Source organism: Sceloporus undulatus, chromosome 1 (assembly GCF_019175285.1).
Source record: "Sceloporus undulatus isolate JIND9_A2432 ecotype Alabama chromosome 1, SceUnd_v1.1, whole genome shotgun sequence".
In the NCBI taxonomy this organism is placed as follows: Eukaryota; Metazoa; Chordata; class Lepidosauria; order Squamata; family Phrynosomatidae; genus Sceloporus; species Sceloporus undulatus.
Window position 1 is genome coordinate 218,457,775 of NC_056522.1, and position 26,737 is coordinate 218,484,511.

At 39.3% G+C, this 26,737-nt stretch overlaps 1 protein-coding gene and 1 pseudogene across 3 annotated transcripts in view; both read right to left on the reverse strand.

The window, feature by feature from the left end:
* The window catches only part of GPD2 (glycerol-3-phosphate dehydrogenase 2), a 132,972-nt gene that overhangs the window by 79,668 nt on the left and 26,567 nt on the right, over nt 1–26,737 (reverse strand). For 2 of the 3 annotated variants that reach the window (XM_042464086.1, XM_042464105.1), the window contains exons 2-5: nt 24,597–24,707; nt 17,167–17,338; nt 6,776–6,900; nt 1,174–1,271 (exon numbers count right to left, since the gene is read on the reverse strand). In XM_042464086.1, coding sequence (XP_042320020.1) covers nt 1,174–1,271; nt 6,776–6,900; nt 17,167–17,338; nt 24,597–24,698 — 497 coding nt within the window. In that variant the 5' untranslated portion in view covers nt 24,699–24,707. Of the gene's footprint in view, nt 1–1,173; nt 1,272–6,775; nt 6,901–17,166; nt 17,339–24,596; nt 24,710–26,737 lie in introns of all 3 variants that reach the window. The other variant, XM_042464095.1, reaches the window with a different exon arrangement.
* Nucleotides 5,099–5,211, reverse strand: LOC121920122 (annotated as a pseudogene).

Consider the following 26,737-nt stretch of genomic DNA (forward strand, 5'->3'; position numbering starts at 1 on the left):
GGGGGGGGGCTTTGTGGGATTAGGGGAAGAAACATGCTGCAGTTTTTTTTTAAAAAAAAAGCAATTTCGTGTTTGCATTGAATTAGATAAAGCCTAAGTTATTAATATAAAACTTTATATATTATATTAATATATTACACTGATTTGAATAGTGAATCAAGACTGTTCAAATTGAAACCTGATTCACAAGTACTCCACATGTTGTTGCAGAAAAATTCATTTTCACAGCAGGCTGTGGCTATGAAAGACAATCAGAAACTGTAAATCAACATCTGCAATGCTTACTGCAGAAGAAATGTGGTATTCCATAGTAAGAAAAAGGCTTGGCATTGGACCATTGGTTATGTGAAGCCTTATGTCAGCTCTGAACTTGCTGGCTATCTTTAACCAAGGCACTGGCCTGACTAGCTCGATAAACAGACAGACTGATGGAATTACTGATGCATATTACCAGGAGAAAGCCAGCATGGTGTAGTGGTTTGAGTGTTGGACTATGACTCTGGAGTCACAATCTCTCAGCCTCAGAGGATGGCAATGCTAAATTCTATCTGAATAAATTTGCCAAGAAAACCCTGTGATAGGTTGCCAGACATCAGAAATAACTTGAAGGCAAACAACACAGACACACAAAGGAGACAGACAGCATCTGGAAATGTGTGTAACCTGTCTGCACACATTAGTATAATTTTGAAAGCAGGAGAGATACACATGTTCTTATAACATCTTGAAATTATACATCATCTCTAAAAATAATTTTACATGTGCTTAAGTGTTTTATTACCAGTTGTGCACAGCATCCATATAGAAGCCACAGACAACTCTGAAGCTCATCACCAAAGCTAAATCCATCTGAATGAGGCCAGTGCTGTAATGGAATTGGTTTGTGCCACTATAATATATCTGTTAGTGTTTTCAGCACAACATGATTCTGTCTGCATCTACTGTGACAAACTAATATGGCTACTCCCCTGGAATCTGTATTTAAAGGAGTTGACACTTCACACTTCCATAGGCAATGAAAACATTTTCACCACCAAAATCAACAATAAAATCTGTGAAACACATACAGCAGTCAAACAGTAAAATGTGATTTTAATTTCCAGTGACACCCATTTGCAAACGTAGTAACAGTCCTATATAAAGGTAATGTAGGACAAACCTTGGACAACTTACTTGTAAACAGGAAGCATAATTGGCAGAGGAGAGGACAGATGAGGTGCAATTTCAAGCAAATTGGAACGTTCATGGAGAGCTTCTTTCACCATTCTGTACTACAAAACAATACAGAAACCATTTTCAGCAATACTACCAGAGAACACTCTCCTACTGTCATTTTATACACACTTCAGCACAAGGCTACAAATCTAGACACAATATCTTCAAGAAGATCCTTCTGCAAAGTTGGAGTTGTAATATAGAAGAATATGGCTTGAACGAAAAATGCACTTTTCCACCATATCAAATAATGTGGGAATGAGCCTACAATATTAACCGAGTATGAACTATGTGTCTGCAATATTAACTAAGACAAATTGGTTGATGCTTTACTTAAAAAGAAAATAATAGTGCCAAGGATATCAGAGCTGCAGATTGAACTGAGGAAAATTTATACTCACTTTACCACCTGCTTTGTTATTATCTATGCTGTTTCACCTAATTCACAATTCACTGAACTTATCTAATGAGTTAAAACCCAAACAACTGAGAATGTCAGGGGTTATGTAAATTTTCATATTTGCCATATTTATACTTTGAATTGTAATCTGGCATTGGAGATAATCCTAAAATCTGATGTATACAGTAAATCTGTAAACAATGCAGTATTTTCTAAACTGTAAATGACTGTGTGAGTCTCAAACACCAGTCTACATATTTCTTTAAGATGCTATACACCTCAGTTTAAGAATGTTTTACAAACAATGCCAAGAATTAAAACTTGCTGTACTGAAGTAGTGCGCCTTGCTTTGGTGTCAGATTTTCAAGCTTGTCCCTTCTGAATATAGCATACCTCAAATGTGTGCTAAATTGAACTGAATTTGCTTCCATTGTAGGACTATGCAAACACAATCTTCTAAACTCTTGAACACATCTGATGTTTGGCATGGAAAATACTACAGACTAAAACACTAGATCAGTGGTTCCCAACCTTCCTAATGCCGTGACCCTTTAATACAGTTCCTCATGTTGTGGTGACCCAAACCCATGAAATTATTTTTTTTGCTACTTCATAACTGTAATTAAATAGGTGTTTTCCAATGGTCTTAGGCAACCCCCATGAAAGGGTCATTTGACCCCCAAAGGGGTCCCGACCCACAGGTTGAGAACCACTGCACTAGATGAGCAGTTTCATGCAAGTAATGTCTATGAAATTCCACAAACTGGATTCTAATATCACATCCTGTAACAACATGACTGCACAGCAGTCCACTCATAGTTTCATTGCTGCATCCAGTCTTATGCACTTATTGCTGAAGTTTTTGATGAACTTGTTCTGTTTACAGATCACTGCTAAGACAAATCCAAAATGCTACCAGGCACAAGCAGACACCTAGCCTGCTTGAAACAATCAGTCCATCATAATGTATGGAATCTGTCTCAGAGTCACATTTGTCTCTTATTATGTGGAGTTCAAGTGACCCATGCTATTTTCTGCTGAGGTGGCACCATATGATTACCACTACTGAAAATTAGTAATGCTTCATTCTTGAGGCAGGAAAAAAATAAGCAATGTCATGTTTTCTTTGGATTCAATTAATGTTCTTCATTACATAGGCAATAAAGCATCCTTGCCACTAAGTTCTCCTTTTTTAAAAAAATGAACTTTGTACATTTTTTAATAATTTTTTATTGTTGAGATTTTTATGCTACTTTTCAAAACTAAGTCCTCCTAAATCTATTTATAATAAAACAAATACCACACATAATCTAAAGAGTCTAAGGCCCAAAATAGACAGGCCAGAAGAAGCAGCTTCTGGTTGCTTTGGGATTGTGGAGTTCAGATGATGCACACACACACACACCCAAGTGGCTGGAAGTTGCTGTATGACTGCCAAAGACAGCCCGAAGCCACCAGAAAAAGGAGCAGAAAAAATCTGCTCCTGGCAGTGGTTGGCTTAGGACCACAGCACCTGCCCACTTGGAGAGTGGGCTTGTGCAGTCATCACGGTCCCAGGCCGATTGCAGCCCATTCCCGGCCCAATCGCAGCCCAACACTGCTCCTTGCTGCCTGTCTGCCTTAGGCCTAAGTCTAAACAAAAATTCATTTATGTTTAATATACACCTTATACACATAGCTTGAAGGTAATTATATACAACATTTAAAATACTTTTATGCATAAAACAATGTTTGTTCACAATGAACCACCAGAAAGCAAAGGTGTCACTATTTTAGCCACCCATGAAAAAAGTTTTTGGTTTAGAATATTTTGGAATTACAGATAAGGGAGACTCAACCTGTACTTTGAGTAGGGCCAGGAACTCAACAGATAACTAAGGCAGCTGCTATAATATTAGAGTAAAATGGTCTGAACATTTCCTTCCCCCTTCCCACAAAATTACTTGGGACACTGAATTTCTGTATAAACATTAAAACTACACTTTGCATTGTCCCTTCTGAGAAAGCATTAATTTGGGATGGATACAGACAGAAAGAAAGGGGTGGCAAGGCAGCACCCCTTTCTCCCGCAGATTGTTGCCACAACAACTGCACATCATGGGAATGATGTGCCATGAAAAAGGAGCTGCGATACACGGCTCCCTTGTGCGCCACTACAGAGGCGCCATTAACACCCTGGAGAGGTGTGGTGACGCCCCTTGTATACCACAACATTTGGATGCAGCGCACAAAGCACGTCATCGGCTGTGTCAACATGAATGCCAAAATGGAACCTAGACAGCGTGGTAGGGCTCGGGAGCATGCAGATGCTCTGCTCTCCCAAGCCCTAACATCGGCCCCAGGGTAGCGCTTTGCACCAGTCTGTACTGGCCTTAATTAGCAATTAAGTTGCCTTATGTTACACTTTCTCTAAGCCCCCCTTATTTCTAAAAAAAGCACTGTTCTTACCTCTGTTGCTTACCAAGACTTCAAATCAAATTGTATGCATTTCAACAGATGGGTTGGCTTTGGGGCTATGTCTATTGGATAATCAGCAACCTGTCCTTGGCCAAAGCCAGCTGCAGAAGGAAACAATTCCCCTAGCACATTTGAGCTCAGTCATCTCCCATCTTGTTCCAGAAGAACCTATTCTCTCTACACGCCTCCTGAGTAAGTGTAATAATAGCAACAGTTCAACAAGCCAATGCTATATTATTCGAAGGGTCCCTTTTATCTGCCAAGTTTAGATAAAGTACAACTACATTTGGGAAATCTTTGTCAATACTGTATAGAACAAATTCTACTATGTTGGTATTCTCAATACCTGCTAATGTTACTAGCCAGTGATCAATAATTCTCCATGAGATCCCACATGATCATGATGATCATGATGACAATGACGACAATGATGTAAAAAAATCAATTTAAAGTATTGGTCCTGTGCCTGAAAGGATCCAGTTCCAACACATCCATGATCCAGCTATCATCAACCAAGAGTTGTCACTCCATACAACTGCAGCAAAGTGTAATTAATACTTTTTCACAGTTCTGAGAGCTGTTTTTGGTCATGCTGTACAACTGATCATTGTACATCCAAGATAGCCAACTTCAGTATTTTCTGCAACCTGCCTTGGGGGACAGAGCAATCTGACCTCTTCACAGATGATTGGGTTCTAGAAATAAGAAGTTGGCATCACCAAAGAGTAACAATTTTACAGACATGTAGTAGATTTAGTCAGATGTTAGGTGAATGTCAAAGGGGGTGGGATGAGGTCCAAGAATTATTTAGCTTTTTGCAAGATCCTCTCAAGAGTAAACTGTCACTAAAATATCTGTTTGGACCAATCTCTTCTTTTTAGTACAAGTCGAACAATCCTTTTTAACACTATAGATCACATACAATTGAAATATCAGAATGAAACTTCAGGCTGCAAGAAAATACTGCTTTGAAAAAGGACCAACACAAAACAGACTGCTGGTTAGTTTCCTGCTTTTTTATTACAAAAAAATGGAGTACATCACAAATTTGTATATATCATCCTTGCGCAAGGACAATGCTAATCTTCCCTCTGCAACTTTCCAGGTGTAGTATATATGTCACTCAGTGAGAGTATCATAGCCAATGAGGTTAATTCAAGGTGCGGTTATTGTGAATTGAAAACTTTTTCTTGCATTTGTACAGCACACTTCAACCAAGGAACTGAGACATCTCACTTAACTGTTCTGTCACCTTCAGCCTAAACTATAGCAGAGCTGCCCCAGCTACCAGTTCAATGTAGCTAGATATCTCCTTCAATGTGGAAAGATACCTCCTTATCACACATATCTTAATGGTAAATGCTAGCCAATACCACTTGGGTCCAGGATATTTGAAGGACTGCATCTCCCTGTATGGGCCCACTGGAGTATTGAGATCATATCCAGATCACCAGAGAGGCCCTTCTCTCTGTCCCACTACCCTCTCGGGAGCGTTTGGTGGGAACAAGAGAGAGGGTCTTCTCTGTAGCTGCTCCCAAACTCTGGAACTCCCTCCCTAGAGAGGCCAGGATGGTTCCATCTTTGCTTTCTTTTTGACAGCAGATAAAAACGTTTTCATGCCACCAGGCCTTCACATATTGATATGGGTGTTGTTTTCTTTTGTTTTAAAGAGTTTTAATTGCTTTTAATTGTTTGAATTGTTTCATTGTTTTTTAAACTTTGTAATTTTAATATTTTATCTGTTTTATCTTAGACTGTGGCAACTACAACACATACTGATCTCTGTCATCACAGTGAGCCATATGGATGACTACAGGAACTATTCTAGCTATAGCCCTTGGCACACAGAAGATTGCAAGGTTCAAGTGTGCTGTCTATCATCTGATTCCTCCCTCCCAATAAATGTATTGTCTATCAGAGACCTAACCCAACCTTTTCTGTCCTCTTTCAGCCCTAACAAAGTTATAGTAATCTACAAAGATTTTTAAAAACTGCAAAGTGAACACTACTAGTGAGGATACTTGTGAGAAAACCTTATTTCTCTCTCTTGGGATTACACTCTGTCTCTGCACATTGCAGCCAATCAACATATTTGCATAGAATCAACTGTATAACCCTACAAGCACTGGACAATGTCTATCACCTGCTGTCACTGACTGTCAAAAACATCTAGCCTTCAGAAGCCTAGCCTGATAGGGAAAAGGTATTACCAACGAATCCATGAATACAAAGGCAATCATTCTGATTGCACTATGAGATAGAGACTTAGATGAGTACAAAAACCAGAATTTTCTGTACATAGTTTTAAAAGCTTGTTGCTGGTTTTTTTATATTTTAAAATAATGTTTCAAATTGACACACACACACACACACACAGATTTTCTCCACTTATCTTCATATTCCACTTATCAGGATGTCATAGACTCTATGACAAGCAACAAGAACGTCTTTTTAAAATATACCATGTGCTATTTTGAAATGTTAGGGAAACTATAGGATTTAACATTTTTCACAGTTTAAATATTAACTACCACTATATCTTTCATATTTCATTATGCCCAATACTTGCAGCAAGCCACTGACAAATGCATTCAAAACCCAGAGTGTATTAAAAACCATGAATGTGAGAATAAATTTAATTAGATCAGGAGGAAGGAGTTCAGTTAGACTTTTCCTTCACAGTTACCCTCATAAAACAATTACCTGGTCAAAATCCAACTTCATGATGGCCTTCTGAAGATATCTCACTCCGCCATGGATCAATTTAGTGCTTCTACTGCTGGTCCCTGATGAAAAATCATCTCTTTCTACAAGGGCTGTTTTTAGGCCTGTGTAACCAGAAAACCAAATTAACTTCTTAAATTACACAATTTGTATGTAATTCATTAAAGATCCTTCTCTAGGGTAGAGACAATCACAAGAAAAATTACTCAGAACATAGATAAATTTGTATTCAAAGTACACAGCACCATCTCTTTGGCAAGCAGCTTCTTTAGGGAAATCTCTCTTTTTTTAACATTGTAAATGAAAATGGCCACAGACAAGCAAGGAGAGTATAAGAATATGCACCTAAATACTATGAAGTTGAAGAAATGTATGAAAGTTGCCTAGATTTCAACAAACAACCAAAACCTTCAGGGGTTTGTTGTTGTTGTTGTTGCTTGATTGTCTCAACAATTCTGAATAATGAAACACAGTGCTAAGGCTACAAAACTGGAAATAAATCCCACTGAACTCAACAGGGTGTATTTCTCAATAGATCTATAGTGTAATTCTATTCCTGATCTCTACACAAGGAATACGTTAGAGTGGTTCAGAATTCAATCAGGGCCCCAGTTTGTTAGCGTATGCTTGCATATTTAAATTGATAAAAGTGAAGGAAACCGTTACTATACTGTGGAATCCAACAATGTCCAGTGAAACCAGAGGGATGGCAGTTTCCCCCCTGCAAAGGGGGGGGGGGTTGTCAAAACTTGCTTCAAAGAGTTGCTAAACTCTTCACAGCAGATAGATGTTCAGGTCATGTGGAGGGCTTCAGGATGGAAGGAAGAGAAAGTCTCACTGCAGAAGTGGTCAACCAGTAGCATCACATTTGATGAAAGTATTATCTTCACTATCATACCATTAATTGTCTTATAACTGATATTTGTAAGTACTGGGGGGTGTTTTTTTAGATGAAAGGATTTTTTAAGACAGAAGCTCAAACAAAATAATAAATAATTTGTTTCATCACCTGACAACTAAAGCTTTAATTGATAAACTGATGAAGGCCAATGTTAAGATCTGCGGAGTATCCAATTTATAGCCACACTATTTGTTTTTGTCCTTTGTTTTACTGAAAGTGGGGTGGGGAGGCAAGCAAGAAGAAAAGGGGGGGGGGGGGGAGGGGAAGAAGGAAAAAAAAAAGGAATGGAGATGACAAATAAAAGATGGCTTTTCCTTTCAACAATGAGTGATCATTAAATTAATAAAATTCAGTTAACAAATGCTACTTTATTATTCCTTCAATATATCAAAAAGACACCTTTTTCAATGTTTCAGTAATGTGAAAAATGAATTTACATTTTTATCAATTAAAATGCAGCCAATTAATCAATAAAAATCCCTCCATCTGTTTTCAGTAGTAACACATGGATTAGTTATACTATAATACACCTTAGCGACAATTTTGTGTACAGAACAAGAGTAACAAAAAAAGAGGGAGACTGAATTCTTCAGAACATTCTTCTATACGTATGAAATATGGATATATATTCCCACTAATCAGAGAAAGGCTTCCTTCAGTTCCCTCTATATGGACTACTTTTCTTTCTTTTCTTTTCTTTTGATTTTTTTTATTTATTTTTTTTGCAGTCCAGTGATCCGTTCTGATACCACAACAAAGTATAATTCCCAGAATTCCACAGCACTGAGCTATAGCAGTTAAAGTGGTATCAAATGATATTATTTCTGTAGTGCAGAAGGAGTCTTTGTTTCTAATGAGAAAGTTCAAGCTTGATTTGTTTTAAAAGCCATTCATTTGTCTTGTTATCAGTCCAATGTATCCATAGAACTCTTCACCAGCATTACATTTGAAATGAGATTACAATTATGTCCAGTATAATTTATTCCAAATGATTAAATACAAAAGAATTCCAAGCATTTCAGGAGGACTCTTCTTCTTTTAACATAAAACAAGACATAGCCATGATTTGATGCCAACTGCAAGGAAAGTAAAGCCAAGTTGCATATATAGAAACAAGCAAATTATATCACAGCAATATTAAGTGTTCCTAATTTAGAAAATATGCATTTATATTTCTCTGTGATGTACAGGTAATAGAAAGAAGATTCTATGAGCAACTGTTTGTATGTTTGGAAATATGGAAAGCTTTATTCCAACAAATGAACCAGTCACTGATATCTTGTTGCCTCAGCCCTTCCAAAACAATATTAAAATCACCAGGAGAATTTTAGTGAATTTGAATGCATACACTGTGAATTGACTACTCATGTATAAGTCTAGAAATTTAGGTCAAAAATTGACCCCAAAAACCTGAATTGACTTATCCACAGGTCAATTTAAGTACTGTATCTGAACTCTTATTTAAAAGAAGGAACTATGCCCTGGTGAAAAGCAAGAGTATAATCTGTCCTGGAACCACTGAGCCCCCTCTACTCTCTCATCCATCCAGCCTTAAGAGTGAGCGCAAAGAGTTATGTCTGCTGGAATTTTATAAGTTCTTTGACATTGTTTTGCTTTGCTTCACCCTTTAGATACTTTGCTATATGCCTTACGTTTTACCCTTGACTTATCCACGGGACATATCAAAATCCATAATTCTGACCCCAAAACTTGCCCTCGACATATACATGAGGTTGACTTATAATCGAGTATATATGGTATTCTGGTAACGGCAAGGTTTTTTGGATGTACTACTGACACATGTTCATGTTTTCTTGTAATATAAGCCACAGATCTCAAGAGGAAAGAAGAGTGGTCCCTGGATATTACTTTAGAATTACTACTATAGTCTTCCCTCCAGATTCATGGGGGCTAATGGGGCACTGGAAGGGCAGGGGAGCGTGCGCTGGCCTCTTCCTCCCTCCTTCAGTCCCAAGACTTGAGAGGGGTCGGGGGACCTCTCTCAAACCTTGGAAGCAAAGGAAGGAAGTCCCAAGGCCTCAGGGAGCTCAATTACTCTCGAGTCCCTAGCTATGTGTGCACACCCTCCTGGCTGTTCCCTCCATCCTCAGCTTTTCTCTCACTCACAGAAAAAAAGCCTGGGAGGGACAGAGAGGGAGGAGTACAAGCGCACACAGCTAGGGATTTGTGAATAATCGAATCTATGAATCCCAAAGCTGAGAATCTGGAGTGACAACTGTAGTACTATTTTGGTTTGACAGTATCTCAGGTTCAGATGCTAAAGCAGGTAAGCCAAGACATCACATTCACATTCCATGCCTTCTATTAAGGATTTGCTGATGAAGCTCTCCTTAGCTCTCCTACTTCAGGGCTGATACTGTGTCAGCGATCATTTCCTCATACAGAACTCTACTGCCACTCATTCATTTTGGGATTTTGAGTTTTGCCTCAGGAAGATGAAATAAATTATTCCTAAAATAATAAGGGCTAGCAGATTACTTTAAACAGGATCCTGCACCATTATTAATGGTGCAAGAGACATTAATGGTGTTCCTTGCACCATTAGTAGTCTTTACAAAAGTCTATAGTAAGGTTGTGCAACTTTGACAGGTTGGCAGCCAATTTCACTCTCTCTAGATCTTGCACGGGGTGTAACTCTTCACCACCAACATGCTGCTGAAATTTTGTGGTATGGCTTCAAGTAAAAATTTTCACTTCCAGTTTCCAGAAAACTTTCTGGCGCAGTAAAACAAGCCACACGGGGGGCAATGTATCTTGTTTTGGATGGTTTTTTCCCCTCTGCTGCCCTGCCATCCAACCTTTTGCAGCAGAGGCAGCAAAAACTACTGGGAGACCACAAACAGCCTCATAGCGTGGCTTTACAGTATGGATTATTGTGACCCCCCAATCACAGCTGCAAGAAAATATGAGTGCAGCTGCATTTCCCAGATGGTTGTAAATATGCTTCACCCTTTTATAAATGGTGATTCAAAAAAGAATGGCACAAAACCAAATAAGAAAAGTTTTATTTTTGCACTATTCTTTTTTTAATCACCCAGTACTTTCACATCAATGTTATCAGTTCAGACTTCCACACCATAGACATTTCTGTAACACTCTTGAATAAAGAATGACAACATTAAGATTAATGGCCAAATTCCTAGACACCTAAGAGTCACATCTAACATGGAAGATCCAGGATCATTACCTCCTGGTGTCTCTTAAAACAGTGACAACCAAGATTACAGTATTTACATTAGGACTACTGTACTGGAAGGAGTATTTTTTATCCTTTGCCCATTTCTTATTTTAATTTCCTCTCCTAGAGCTCCTATAAGCACATCGAGGTACTTCTGTATCAAGTTCAGAAACTTCAGCTACTTCAAAACATGGCAGCCAGGTTGATTATTGGAACATCCAGGAGTGAGCACATTACACCAATATTAAAATCACTCCACTGGCTGCCAATTATTTTCTAGGCAAGGTACAAAGTATCGGTTAGTATCTTTAAAGCCCTACATGGTTTGGGTCTAGGTTACCTACAGGATCACCTCCTCCCATTTAATCCAACCCATACACACAGTTCCTCTGGTGGATATTCAGTCCAGGCAGCCAGGGCTAGGTTGGCAACTGTCAGCCAGAGGACTTTTTCTTCAATTGCCCCTAGACTGTGGAATGATCTGGCAGAAGAGATTTGACCACTGAATATGCTGTCTAAATTCAACACAGCATTGAAGACCAGTCTCTTCCAGCAGGCTTATCCAGATGATTTTTAAATTGTGAATTTTAAATGTGGATTGTTTTAATATGTCTATAACGTACTTGTCCTTTTAAATTGATGTGTATTTTAACTGATGTGGTTTAACTGGTGTTCTTTGTTAATTATTATTGTTCCCCTCCTCAATCCATGGAGAGAGGCAGGTAATATTATTGTTGTTGTTGTTGCTGCTGCTGCTGCTGCTGCTACTGCTGCAAGGGAGGGAGGGCAATCTGCCCCTTCCTTTTATCATGGTTAACAATGGGGAGGGAATTCAATTGGGAAAATGCCCACAGAAAGAAAGGGTCATTGTGATGGAGTCACTGGGCAGACTTGGTTTCCTAACAGCCAATCCTGGTTCAGGCTGACCGTGAGGGAGGGGCATCAGGGGAAGGAGTAGATTAAAAAGGGAGGAGTCAGTCCAGTGCAGGAGCAATTCAAGCGAGTGTTAGTTGAGTAGCAACTGAGGGGGAGTTTAAGAGTTAAGAGAGTTGCAAGGAGTTGAAGGAAACTGAACTGAGAGAAGGATATGGACTGGGAGAGAAAGTGTATTAGATATTGTAAAGAGGAAATGGGGGAATGCCCGCAACTACCACCTTTGGAACTATTCTACCTAAGCTACATTCCTGCTAAATGTTACTCAATAAAGTCAGTGTTTATTTGTTACAACAGAAGCCTCTGCCTGAGTGAATTCAAAACCATCTAGGCACATACAAACACACTACTGAAGATATTAAATCTATAAGAGGAAGATAAATGGGACCCAACTCATATACATTTAGGAAAAGTGTATAAAGAGTGGATGCTGGGCAGGTATCATTGACGAGGGGCCTTCTAATAGTGAAGAGGTAAAGGGTAACCTCAAGGCATGGAGAGGAGGTCTTGCATCACAGTCTTTCTCTGCCAATACTACAGCACTGATCCAAACAAACCATCCCTTCAACAGATCAAGCAAATAAAGAAGTCAAGATATCTGATCACAGATCTCCCATGTTGTCACATTTGACCTAGTCTTATAAAAAATCTCAAGGGGACAAAATTAAAACAAGGGGACAAAATTAAGTCACACACTGCAATTTCAAAATTGGTATGTTGCTCTTTGAACATGTAGCATGTTCAACATGTGGGCTAGCAGAAAGTGAAATTTCCATATTCACAGACTGTATCCTTTGATTTGCCTAATTAATTCCTAGGGAGAACTGATGGTGAATGACTATTGTCATCATCCTTTTGAGACATGCAGCTGAACAAGAGAATGCTGGAGTGTGAGTTGTTACCAAAGGGGTGATAAGGTAGGAATCACATAGCCATTCCATCTTCCCTGTTGAACAAATAACTTTTTTCCTTATTCCTTCCCATTCCTTTTTGCTTTTGTATTATGCCTTTCAGATTGTTTAAACCTGTAGGCGGGGATTATATTTTTTCACTGACTGTGTGGCAGCTGCTCTGGGACCATTTTGACTAAGAGGAGGACAAAACTGTTCTAGATTAATAGTAATCATAATAATTAGATGTAGTGGATCAGAGAAGGCAATACAAATACTCAGAAAGCACAAAATGTAACCTGTTGATATTATATTATTTGCATGCTCAACAAACCTGACATACAATAAAATACAAGAAAGTGATGAAGAAAATAATTAAATTGTTACCTAATAGAAGTGTCTTCTCAATTCTATATATGTATTTATGTATTATGTCTCCCTCTCTTTCTCTCTGAATCTTTAGTAATTGCAGTGTGAAATAACAGAATTATCAGGAGATGATCATCAGCCACAGACACCCAAACATAAACCATTACTTATCTGTTCCATAAAATGTAGTAATTCACAAAATAAATCCAATTAAGATAAGTACCTAGAAGACTGGAAATGGTAATCTCTTTGTGGGAGGGAGGTAAGTCATAGCTACAGAATACTCTCTGAAGTTACGGAGAAGTCTTTAAAACAAAATTAAGTAGTATTCCCTGTAAATATCACAATAAACAATGCTTTCTCCATATGGCAATTTTCCAAGCAAACATGTTTAAACAAGGAAACAGGGAGAAAGAAGGAGAACAGGTACAAAGAGATTCTAACAGAGGATGCTGGAGAACAATATGACTATTCATATCTAAGGAAGAAAAAACACAGGTGATCAATAGCCTCTGTTCTCCTTTAGACGGCATTGCCTTAAAGATTTTGCAGTGCTTTATGGTGAAAGTCTATTGTAAACAAACACATTAGCCTTTCTTGGACTCCCTAAACTTTCATGTCCTCAAAAAAAAAATCTAATTATTCCTAGTAACTTTAGAAGATCAGAGCAATTTATTTTTTGTCAAATGTGACTGAAGATTAATGGATACAATCAGGAATAATTTGGCAAAAACGTATCAAACAGAGAAAGCAGAATTTGTTAAGTGAAGCATCAAACTTATTACGAGAGCAAATCCCGTGAATGAAGAGCAACAATACACAATTCATTAACCAAATGCTATGATGATTTTACACTTCAGAAAGCTACTGATACAATCAACATATACAGGGGGGGAAATACAAGGATTACTATAGATCAGCATAAACATTGTTTTCTTGTACAGTTCTACCAATTTTGACACAGATCAACATTCCCAACCATAAATAGTTATAAAGCTGTATTTGCCTGCAATATAAATGTCCTGCCCCAAGTTGTTTCCAAGGAGCCACAAGACAGACTGGATCTCCCTGTTTGCAGATGCCCCACTCTCAGAGTAGCTGAGGAATTGAAGTACAATGAAATGCAGACTGGTAACAATGACTGCCCCTATTACGTTGCTAACAAGCAATATTAAACCTTGTGCATTTCCTTTCCAGCTACTTAGCAGCCTAACAGCAAGTAACACCAACAAATAAGATTAACGGGGAAAGAAGCACAAGGAGTTCCAAGGAGAGGAGTGTGTGTGTCTTTAAGTCACCTGTCAACTTATGGTGACCCAATGAATTTCATGGGGTTTCTTGGGCAAGGAAACTCAGAGGTGGTTTTGCCCAATCTTTCCTCTCAACCATAGGGGCTATACAGATGGGCAGCAAGCAGCCGCCCCTTTTAGCCCCAAATTGGTGCCACAGCAACCACACGCAGCAGCACCGATCCACTCCCTGGAAGGAGCAAAAAGAAGCTGGCACAAGTGGCTCTCTGGAAGGGAGAGGTGTGGCAGCGCGCCATTATGACGCCTCTTCCACGCGGCATGATTTGGGCACTGTGCCACATGGCATCATCATGTCCCATATAAATGGGCACATGCCAAAATGGTGCTCTGGCAACGGGGTCACAGCATTGAGCATGCAGTCGCTGTACTGTGACTTTGCCCACAGGCTGGCGCTTTTTGCCAATCTGTACAGGGCCATAGTCTTCAGTACCTGGTATTCAGTGGCAGTCTCCAAGTAATAACCAGGGTGGACCCTGCTTACAGTATATATTCATGTATATAGGTAGAAATTTTAGTTTAAAAACTGACCCCCCAAAAACTGGGACAACTTATCCACAGTTCAATGCACATACTGTACCTTAACGCTTATCAAAAAGGGAATTATCCCCTTCTCTAAGTAGAGTGGTGAAAGAGAGCTTAGTCTATTCTGGAGAAACCTAAAAGAAGCACCAACCCCTTCTTCTCTCTCCACATTGTTATTAAGTCTGGCCTTTTTAAATGACTGAGTGGGAAAATAGTGGTGGCAGTAGCTTGTTGCCACTTCCCCTCAAAGGAGTACCAAGAAAGTAGAGGAGGTTGATGCTTCTTTTAGATTCTCCTGGGATGGACTAAACTCTTCACTTTCACCAATCTGCACAGAGAAGGGGTTGGATTTATTTTTATATAAGAGTTAATACTGTACCATAACTCTTGCCTTTACATCCTTTTTGACATGTGCATGTTTTCTTACTCTGCCTGGTTGCCTCGTCTACACATCAGACAGCCACTGTTTAGTGCACTTCCTTCTTCATTAGGCCTTTAGAGTGAGCACCAATAGTTATGCCTGCTGGAATTTTGTATATTTTTGGCATTGTTTTCCTTCGCTTCATCCTTTATATCCTTTATTACATAGCCCTAAGTTTTACCCTCAAATTATCCATAATTTTGTCACCCAAACCTGCCTTTGACTTCTACATGAGATCAACCTATAGTCCAGTATGTATATGATTCCACGATCAAAAATACAGTGTGCCCTCCATATCTGTAGGGGTTTGGTTCCAGGACCCCTGGCAGATTTTTTTTAAAAAAAAACCACAGATGCTGAAGTCAGAATTTAGATTTTAAAGTTACCTATGACTGACAGTAGCCAGACTGAGAAGCAGTCTCACAGCAGTAAGGGAGGCTTAGACAGGAAGCTCCAGGAACCAGGGACACTTTCTTCTTGCTTCTGCTACGATTTCACTCAAAAGGGGCAGCTGGTGTGTTCCCAGGAAGCAGGGAGATGTTGGAAGGCTTGCCCCCCCCCCCGATTGAAATCAATCCCAGGAGGTGTTAACTAAGGCAGGCTTCACTCTGGGAGGATGGGCTTGTTGATGATTCCTTCCATTCCCCCCATTTTCCACTGTGTGTCTCATTGAAATCATTCCCAGGAGGAGTTAAATAAGTCAGTCAAAAGCAGCGAGGGAGTGTAAGGCAGCATCAGCAAACCCAGTCTCACAGTCAGGCACTTGCTGCTTCTGCCTGCCTTAGTTAACTCCTGCATGGGATTGATTTCAATCAGCAAGGAGGGAGGGAGAGGTAAGCCCTTTCCCAACACCATGCCTCCATTCTTCCTGCTTCCTGGGAACATGCTAGTTGCCCTGCCAAGCCAAATCACAGTAGAAGCAAGAAAATTGTGTCCCTGGTGCCTGGAGCTTCCTGTCGAAACCGTCCTCCCTGCCCTGACACTGCTTCTCAGCCTGGCAGCCATCAATCACAGGTTTAAAAAAATTAAATGTTTCTTAATTTCAATCCAGGGATGCAGAAAACCATGCATACCAAATCCATAGCTAGCAAGGGCCCAATGTACCACACTGCTATAGGCTCTCACTACTATGTTTCACAAAAGTGGCCACAAGACAGATTAGAAGACAAGACAAAATCTTTGTTTTGGAGAACAGGTTATTTGAGGATTTCAACCAGAATTTTATTTTTATTGTTTCACTTAAGAAGAAGAAAAAATCCTACAGAATTCTACAAGGAATGAGCTCAGGTTTGAGGAAACAGAAGAAAGTAAGAATATTTAAAGCAAAACTATTTTTTCTAATCTATGATCTTCTCTGCCTCTGACAAAAAGTACTTTGCTGCACCTTTCGTGTTTAAAACATATGGTTCAGGGATACCAAGACAACACAAATCGGCTTGACTTTCATTAGGTTTTGCTGCTTGTAACAGTCTACTTCTTAATTCAAGCCAGTATTCCAAAAGTCTCTAGGTTCACAAGTGCCTATTCCATCCCAAGATGAATAGACAAAAGGACAAGGAAGATTTTGGATGGAAGAACAGGAATCTGAAAGCAGGTGATATACAAGGAAGGAACAAGGACATTAAATTCTATACTTTTCAGTTAAGAAAGAATAATGTGGATGCTGACCAAGAATACAGGCTCTTTGGCTACAACAGTAACTTACTTTAAAGCCTAATTTATTGGATGGCTTTATCTCCATCTGAAACACATTCAGATCTCAGTGGACAGGGGAGAAGGAATGGTCATCCATGGTGCTGTAGGTATATATATTAGCAGGACTCACCTCTTGAGACGGCATCTAAGGCACAACCACTTCCAGTAGCACCTCCACCTATGACAAGAATGTCAAATTCACAGGTCTGTTGCAGGGCCTGTAGTTGATTTTCTCTGCTGGGAAGAGACTTGTGCATCTGTAAGGGTTTACATTCAGAAGCTTCTACAGACACCAGGTGACTCTGCAAAGAGAAAAGGATTAAGTTGTTAAGATATGAAAGAAGGACTGAGCCTTCAACTAGGACAAGGATGAAAATATAAACTGTGAAGTCCCTGGTTCAAAATGCTTCTCTGTTCAAAAATCATTAATTACTGCAAACTCATTTTAACTGCCTGTTCTTGTTCTTAGGACTGTGTGAGCCTGGGTCTTTTTTAAAGCTTAACAAAAAGCTTTCTCTGGGAAATTTATTTAAATTTGAGTTGGCAAATAAAAATCTTAACACTAGGTATGTATTCCATGATGTATGCTAGCTGTGTCATTATTAGAGGCTCTAATCCACCTCTAATACTTATTATACTAATTAGCTGGTGTACAGTGGGTCATTGCCAAGTACCTTAATTATTTATTCAGCACACTGCTTCAAATCCAAGGCCACAAAATAAGACAAGCTCACTTCTCAGTCTCAAGCCCTCTCTCGGCACCCTCTTCCTGCTTCTTTCTCATTCACAAATACCACACTCACACACTACTCTCATACAGCCTATTTATGACTGGATGGTATATTAGGCTTTCCAAGTCTTGGTCTAAAGGAAACCAATAATCTTTGCCTAACTGAATAACTTATTTCTGTGCTAAGACTACAGAGACAACACACTGTGGCAGAATTTGTGCAAGTAATTCACAACAATAGGACATTTTGTGACATGGAATTAGACTGGGGCTCCAGATTCTTTTACATGTTAGCAATGATTGTCTACAGTTTTTATGAACTGTCACCCTACTTAAATTAAAGTATCCTTGCTGGTGAAAAATTACCGTATGTTAAGAACATTCGATTCCAGACACAATTAGAAATTATAACTTTTTCATCACCTGGAGGATTCCCAGGTAGGAGTGGTGGATCTGCTGCTTTTGTTGTGAGATGTCCAGCCTTTGAAACAACCTAGCTCATGGGCATATGTACATTAAGAGAATGGTTGATTTTTTTTCTCAGCAAACCTATTTCTTATCTCTCCACCACCACGTTCCTCACACTCTGCAGGATCTCTTTGTTTTCAAAGGAGGGAGGATAAAAAAGAGTGACAATTTTTCACAAAATGATCCCCAAGGACTACTTGATTCTACATTTTACTAACCTGGCTTTGCTATACTGTACATCTTTTAGTAGAGCTGTATGTGAATTCTTTGGATTGGTTTGAAGTATATTTTTCCACATTCTTACATAGTGACAGGAGTAAATAGGAGGGCATTATGCTATTTAAAAAGCATTTGGAAATATTCTTTCAGAAACCAGACTTCATGTTTGCAAGCTACAACTCTGCTGGCTCTGCCATGTCAGACAGTGAACTGGCACAGATGTCATGTCTTCATTTTTGATGGTGTATACTGAATATGATACCTTGCTAGTTTCTCTTGGTATAGAAGATGATAGTGGTAGATAGACATGGGAGACAGGTGGAAACTTCATGCACATTTCAGTGTCATTAAAGGGATCTATGAAGCTCCAACTCATGCCTACTATTTTCCTACATTACCATTCTTAAATATGGCAATTGATATTGTCCTCTTTTATCGATGAAGAACAGGTCACAGAAACCTGACTGGGTCTGTAATATTTACCTGGGAGTAAGCAACTCCAGTTGCAGTGGGACTTTCTTTTGAGTAGAAATGCTTCAAACTGTGCTGAGGAACCTATAACAATGTTATCTGAACTAGACAGTGAGCAAACACTCTCTGAGGGAAAAAGTAAGATTCTATATTCCTACTTACTCCCATAGAATCAGTAAAATCATAGGAAGTCTGTCATTCTTTTTACAGCAAATACCATGGCAATTATATCATTTTCACTGCCGCTGAGCCTGAAAATACCTCAGGGAGACATTTTTTAGCCACTGGGAAATCCTCCACAGTAAGTGCCTCCCATATATGAAGTGGCTGTCTGAAGGAAGTAATGTATGGCTTGATGTAACCAATAAAGCTACAGCCCATAAGCACAATCTGCATGGGTACAAGTGCTCACCATGTTCATCTGAACTGGAAACAGGAACTACTGAGCTGATCACTTTCATTATTACACTATATCTTCTATATTGCCAAGACTCCGAGGACATTCAGATCAAGGATTTTATAGTGTCCGTGAACTGGTCTGAGAGCCAGGGTGCTTTAGTGGTTTGGTGGAATTATGACTCTGAAGACCTGGGTTTGAATCCCCACTGAAGCATGGAAGCCCACTGAGTAATGCAGGACAAGTCACATTCCCTCAGCCTCAGAGAAAGGCAAAGATAAATTTTCTCTGAAAAAATATTACCAAGAAAACCCTGTGTTAAGTCCACCTTAGGGTCACCATAAGTTGGAAACAACTTGAAGTTACACAAAAACAACAATAAATTGGGCTAGGATCCAAATTCTAATGCAGTGTTTATCCAGATTCATCTTAGGTCTTACAACTTAAAATGGGAGGGGGGGCCCCTGAAAATTACATATCTCTCTGTCTTATGAAACAGTCACCAACCAGAAAGGTGAGATGTTCGGTTGTGTCTGTGTAGGATGTATTGTAGAAATATTCACCTTCATCCTTTGACTTTGTCACATTTTGTTATATTACAACCTGGAATTAAAATGAATTTAACTGGCATTGCTACCATTTTCTGTGAAGGTGCCACGTACTTTTATTGCGACACAAAAGCTAACAAACTGGCACTTGTTATTTGCACAAACATTCACCCATGCAAATGGCTGTTCACCAATGCTCCCTATCCAGCCTCACTGGGCAGGAGCAATTCTGCCCTGAAGTATAAGCAAAACCAGCACCATCCACATGGATGTACTTATAAATGATAGATACTTACCCAAGGAGGCTCGCAGCTGTAATTGCATCCAAAGGTGTTTCTACCCAGTACTGACTTGGGGAGAGGGAGTGAATATTTATGCAAATAAAAAATGTTTACTTACCATTTATGCCATGATAAATTACACCTTGTACCTCCAAAGTGTTGAGTAGCTTGTATACATTAAATGTCAATTAAATTTATTTGCATTCCAGGTTACATAAGACAACAAAATATACCCGTGTAATGCATTTTATACAATACAAAACAGTATTGCTAGCCATAATTAACTCAAAACAGGACAGGAGTGATTTAACTTAATAACCAAGCCAAGGCAGAATAAAGTATTTGCTGGTGCCACCTACTCAGAACAGATGTCCTTGTCTATTTGCTGTCATCCTCCACCTCATTCCTTGAGAAAAACCTTGTACACTGTCCAGAGGGCTTCAGTTATTGATGGTTTAAAAGCACACTAAAATGTCTTTTACATGTTGTATGTTGACATGTTATTTCTTTTTAATATAAAAAAAATCTAATAAAGATATATAAAAAATTAAAAAAAATAAATAAAATGTCTTTTACACAGCATGCAGTCTCCTGCCATTCTTTCTCCTCCTCCCAAACTTGAGAGAACTGGTGACCTTTTGCTCAGTAGTAGAAAAAAATTCTCGTACCCTGAACCAAAATCAAATTCTGCAGCCTATATAGCTCATTGGTTTAATGAGGCTAGCTTCTTTTTCTAGATATGGTGCAATTTTTTGCACAGACTTCCTTTATCTGACCGCTTTTTGAGTTTCAGAATGTGACACTTTTAGAGGAAATATCATGCTCATAAAAAGTGGCGCTTTGTGGAGTTTCACAATGTGATGTTTTTACAGGAAACCATGTGGTCATAACAAGAATAAGATGATGCCCAGAAAAACTTGTATTGGGAAACACCAGTTAGAGGGACATGAGGAAGGAAAGAGGGAAAGTAAGGAGGACTAGGGGATTTTACAGACGGCCCCTGAGGGACAGCAATAACTGCATGCCACACCCCCAAACCAGCAGGTCTGTGGCACCAAAAGAAGCCTCAAAAAGTGGCTTCTTTTTACACTGCGGAAAGAGCACTGCAGAAAGAGCACAGTTTTTTGGCACTCCTTCGGCACAGTATGTGTACATGCTGCACCAAGGGAGCCCCATGATGCCTCCTGCTGTGCAGTGAGGTGCATGGCATCATGCTGGCAAGGGGACAGAGTCAGGGCACGTGGCATTCGGTTGCCCTACCCCCACTCTGCCCCAATGCCGGCATTTATTGCTGGTCTGTTCAGAGCCCAAGTCACACTCTGGACAAGATTTTGTTCACAAGCAGTTCACTATTTAGCCCAACTCACATGTGGAGGACAAGTGTGGATGGTGTGTGAGTGTACAAGGAGGCCCAATATACCCACCTGCTCAGTCCCTTAGTATCCCATGTATGTTGAGCAGGGAGACTCTTACTGGAACATGTTTAGAGCCTCCACATAATCATGAATCCCACATAATTAGGAATTGGCTACACAGTGCAGGAGTGCAACCTAATAAAGCCAGGTTCCTGACTGCATGACAACTTTTACATGTCTTCAAACAAACAGAAGCAGAAGCCCTCCTTGAGACCTTTTCTCTCAATATGAAAAAGTTGGGAACAGAATAGGGACTTAAGGGGAGCACTAGCATACACGCAATATTAGCTCTCATGCAAGCACACTAACTACTTGTACAATGTGCTTATCTTTCAGATTTCTGTACTTTTTTAAAACAACAAAATGCTGATAATTAAGTTTTTAAATTTTCATTTCCAAGTCAGTGTGGCTAAAATAGGAGAGAAACCAATGGCTTTCCAAAGAGAGGCGAATGGCACACTACTGAAAACCAGCTTGTTACGGAGTAAATTAGATGTTTCTAGGCAATATAAGATACAATCTGCACACATGCTAATTGAATTATGTCTTTTCTTAGCACTAGCCAACATTGAAAAGGCTCATTTAGAAAAAGCCAGGAACCTCCTGCACAGGGTAGCCAATTAGAGAGCATCTTGGGGCAACTTCCCTTCTTGCATCTTGCAGACACAGAGGTCTTTCACCCTGTCATCTGTGTGATTGGCAGGCATTATTAAAGAGAGGACAGTTCAGCTGCCAGACATGCCCGCAGCTTAGATGTGTCAACACTGTAAATGGGATGTCCTCCTTTGCATCAGTCCCTCCAGTGATATTCCACCTGCTGTCCTATATTGGGTGTGGGTAGGCAACAGCTACAAGGGGGCAATGCCACACAATGGATGTGCAAGTTAGAAGAATAGGGAAATGTAGCAATCATATGTTACTGTCTTGCCAGAGTTTTTGTCTCTCTATGCCTCAAGCTTTCACTAAGAAATGTTGACTACATTTTTCTCCCATACTGTACTTCTGATTTCCTTTCTCTTAAGAAAATTCACAACCATAAAACAGTGGTGAGGGATGTAGACAAGGGAGAAGAGAAGCAAGACATGTCTTTAATCACATTTCTGAAATAAGAAATATTCATATTTTAACATCTTATAAGGAAATAGCTCTCCTCCTTCTCCCTCAGGCAGAGGCTCCAGGTAACCTCCTTGCCTTCCCTTCCAGGACAGAAAAGGACATCTCACACAGTTGCCCACTCCTTCCTTAGATAATGAGCTGCCAATAGGGAATTTTAATGCCTATATGTTCATTATGTGTATAGACCAGGTTAACTGATTCAACAGCTGTGAGCTGACATCCCAGGAAATCCCCTTGCCACCAGACCTCCCCAGCAGGCCTTTCCTGAATAGACAGCTGACCACCAAAGAGAGAAAGCAATGGACCAATCCTGTTGCTGTTTACCTGTCCATTCATAGAATCATAGAATCGTAGAGTTGCTTGTTTGTTTGTTTATATTTATTGTTTTAACTGTTATTGATCTTTTTAAACATGTTTTAATTTTAAAGTGTTTAATTATATTTTAAGGGAGGGAGGGGTTGGGGGGATATGATTTGTATAATTTTAATGTTGCAAGCCACCCCAACTGCCTGTGTGTAGATGGGGTGGGATATAAATAATAATAATAATAATAATAATCATCATCATCATCATCATCATTATTTCCCAAAAGTCATAACTGGTAAATCAGCCTCCCCACAAAAACACAGCAGTTGTGTCAACAGCAACTAAAGGGTAAAAACAAATCAACAATGCCATATCCATATATACAGTGTTTTAAAATAACAGGACAGATCCCTGCCACAAGAGCTTACAGGAGAAGCTAGAATACAACATAAAAAGCATTTGTTGCTTTCACCTGCTTTTAAGTTTTTTGCATTCTTTCCTCTTTTGCTCTTTTTAAATAGAAAAAACATATAATCATAATGTATACCATAAACATACAGAAAGCCCAAATAATGATACTTACATAGGAGAGGGATGGAAAACGTGTGGATCAGTTCACACCACTATCTATGCTAAGACTAATGGGACCTGAGGACACCAACCTCTGAAGGACCATGTACAGTAGTCCCTCGGGTTACGAAATTAATTCGTTCCGCCCCTCCGTTCGTAACCCGAGTAATTTCGCAACCCGAAAAGGCTAGCGGCTAGCGCTGGAAAGCCGCTAGCCGCGCTTTGCGGTTTGAATTTCGCGCCGAAAAAAATTTGTAACCCGAAAAAAACATCGTAACCCGGAACAGTTTTTTCCTATCTATTTTTTTCGTATCCCGGAAATTTCGTAACGCGATCAATTCGTATCCCGGGGTACCACTGTATACTCCACCCCTCACAATAGAAATGCATATGGTAACTGGAAACCACATACATGCTCTTTCAGGAAGAATCAAAATATATAAAGCTGTAATTTACATTTGATGTTTGTTAAATAATATGGAAAATTAAGGTAAATACATATAAATCTTTGCTGACTTAAATCAGGGAGTTTAAATCTGTATGCCATCAACAAAATACAGTGGGTCCTTGTTATCACTGGGCTTTGGTTCCAGGATCCTCCATAGATATCAGAATCTGTGGATACTCAAGTCCCATTAAATTCAATGGCATAGCAAAATGGTGTCCTTTATATAAAATGGAAAGTCAAGACTTGCTATTTGGAATTTATACTTTTTTGAAATATTTTCAAGCCATGGATGCTTGGATCCATGGATAAAAAATCTGTGGATAAGGAGGGCTAACTGTAGCAGTTCTCAATGTGCTAGCTACAGGGAGAGAATTTAAGACTGCAAAAGAAGCAAGTAATACCACTTTCCCCTGCCCTCGCTTTTTTAATAACAGTACTAAGCTCATTCTTAATTGAAGCTTCTCTCATTTTGCTTACAATTGCACTACCCCTGCAGAACATAGACAGTATGATATCATTGGAATGAAAGAGCAACACATTGCTTGGTTTCAACTAACATGCACTTTAGCATATCAAAAAAATTCTACTCACGTGCTTTTTTCTATATTGAGAAAGTTGTGAGAGTCCAAAAACAGTTGCTACAGCACCTCCTCCAACAAGGACAGTCCCTTTCACTGCCTTCCGAAATGCCATTTTTTATTTCTAGAAAAGATAGCAAAAACAAGAGTTTAACATGCTGAAACTCAGAGCAGAGCACATCTCTAAAACAGAAATTTGAAGAAATGGCTATGTGCACTTTAAACAAATGTGCATAAAATAATAACAATAATTTTAAATATTCTTGCATTCTACCCTTTCTGCAAGAAATTTAGAGTGGAATATGTAATGGCTTTAACAAAACTAAATGCAAACAGCTGAAGGTCCAGGCAACAATTTATACTCCCATCTATCTACCTTTTCAACACTTTTTAACACGCTAATATTCAGTGCCTAATGTTCAGTGCCTAATATTCATGCCTAGAGAGCTAGAATCCTCAGGAAGCATACTGGCTTGTGGGAGACAATAGCTTGTTGGAGACAATAATAGAAAAGTGATTTCTGAAGTCTTTTTTTAAGGTCTCTTGTGAAGCAGCTGGTTCTCAGCATTCACTTGATTAGAACAGGTGCTTCTCCACCATAAGAGATGCATAGGAACTAGGCACATCTGTACAAATTTCCTTGATTTGCTTTCATAGAAAAAAAAGCCATGGAGAAAATTCCATGTAGATAGCTTCCAATGTCTAGGGACACACATTTCTGAAATCCCATTATGCACTGAGTATTGTAGCAGTCTATGACAGAAATGGACCTTAGACTTGCCTTGGTTTACTATTTACTCTAAACATCTGAACATTTCCATTTTCCTACAATTTTCTTCTTAATGCTGTCATAACAGTGACATAATTCAAGTGAGGTGAACCTTCATCTCTCCAGATACTTTGAACTTGGACAAAGCAAACCCATTTTTAAATTACTGTATATAATTATTCAAAGATATAGCCGTGTTAGTCTGTAGAATCCGTATGCAGAGAAATCCTGTAGCACCTTTGAGACTTACGGAAAAAAAGAAATTGGCAGCATGAGTTTTTGTAGCCTTCAGTCTACTTCCTCAGATCAGTTAATGGAGTAAAAGCCAGGCATAGAAATATATATAGCACTGTTATATGAGAATGTCAATTCAAATTACAAATCCTTTGTGTATGGAAATGAAGTTGCAGGTTCACCTTTAACGGTGGTTAGTGCACAAAGCCATTGGAAACTGGCATTTGTGCATGGAGATGAACTGGAAGATCCAGTTTGGTAATGGAACTAGCCTGTGGTGAGGAGAATAGATGAATATTGGGGTCATGAGGATGGGGTCAGATAGTGTTGAAGTGTATGTAGTGAGTCAGGAAACCATTGTCTTTGTTAACCAATTGCTGACGGACTGTAGTTTGTGGATGAACTCAAATTCTGCTGTTTCTCTCTCCAATCTACCTTTGCAGTTCTTTTGTTCAAGGACTGCTGTATATACTTACACTTACAAAAGCCCTGGTGGTGCAGTGGTTAAATGCCTGTACTGCAGCCACTCACTCACAAATTCACAAGGTTGTGAGTTCAATCCCTACCAGTGGCTCAGGCTTGACTCAGGCTTGCATCCTTCCAAAGTCGCTAAAATGAGTACCCAGCCTGTTGTGGGCAATTAATCTACACACTGTAAATCGCTTAGGGAGTGCTTAACTGCACTGATAAGCAGTATAGAAATGCACTTGCTAATGCTATTTCTGTAAGTCTAGAAATTTTAGACAAAGAATTGACCCAAAAAACTGAATTGATTTATCCACAGGTCAGTGTAAGTATTGTACTTTAAAGTCTATTTTAAAAAAAGAAAGCATCGCCTAATGAAAGGCAAGAGTGTAATCTGTCCTGGAAACACTGCTGCCACCACCACCACCACCACCCCACCCCCGGTCACTCTCTCATCCATCCAATATTTAGTGTGAGCATAATCAGTTATGCCTGCTAGAATTCTGTAAATTGTTTCACATTATTTTCCTTTGCTTCACCCTTTAGTTCCTTTGTTACATGTCCTTTGTTACATGTCCCTAAACTTATCCATGGGTTGGCCCCTCCTTACTTATCTGACCTTCTTTCTCCTTACATTCCTACTCGCACCCTCCGCTCTGGTAGTCAGGGTCTCCTGTCACAATGTA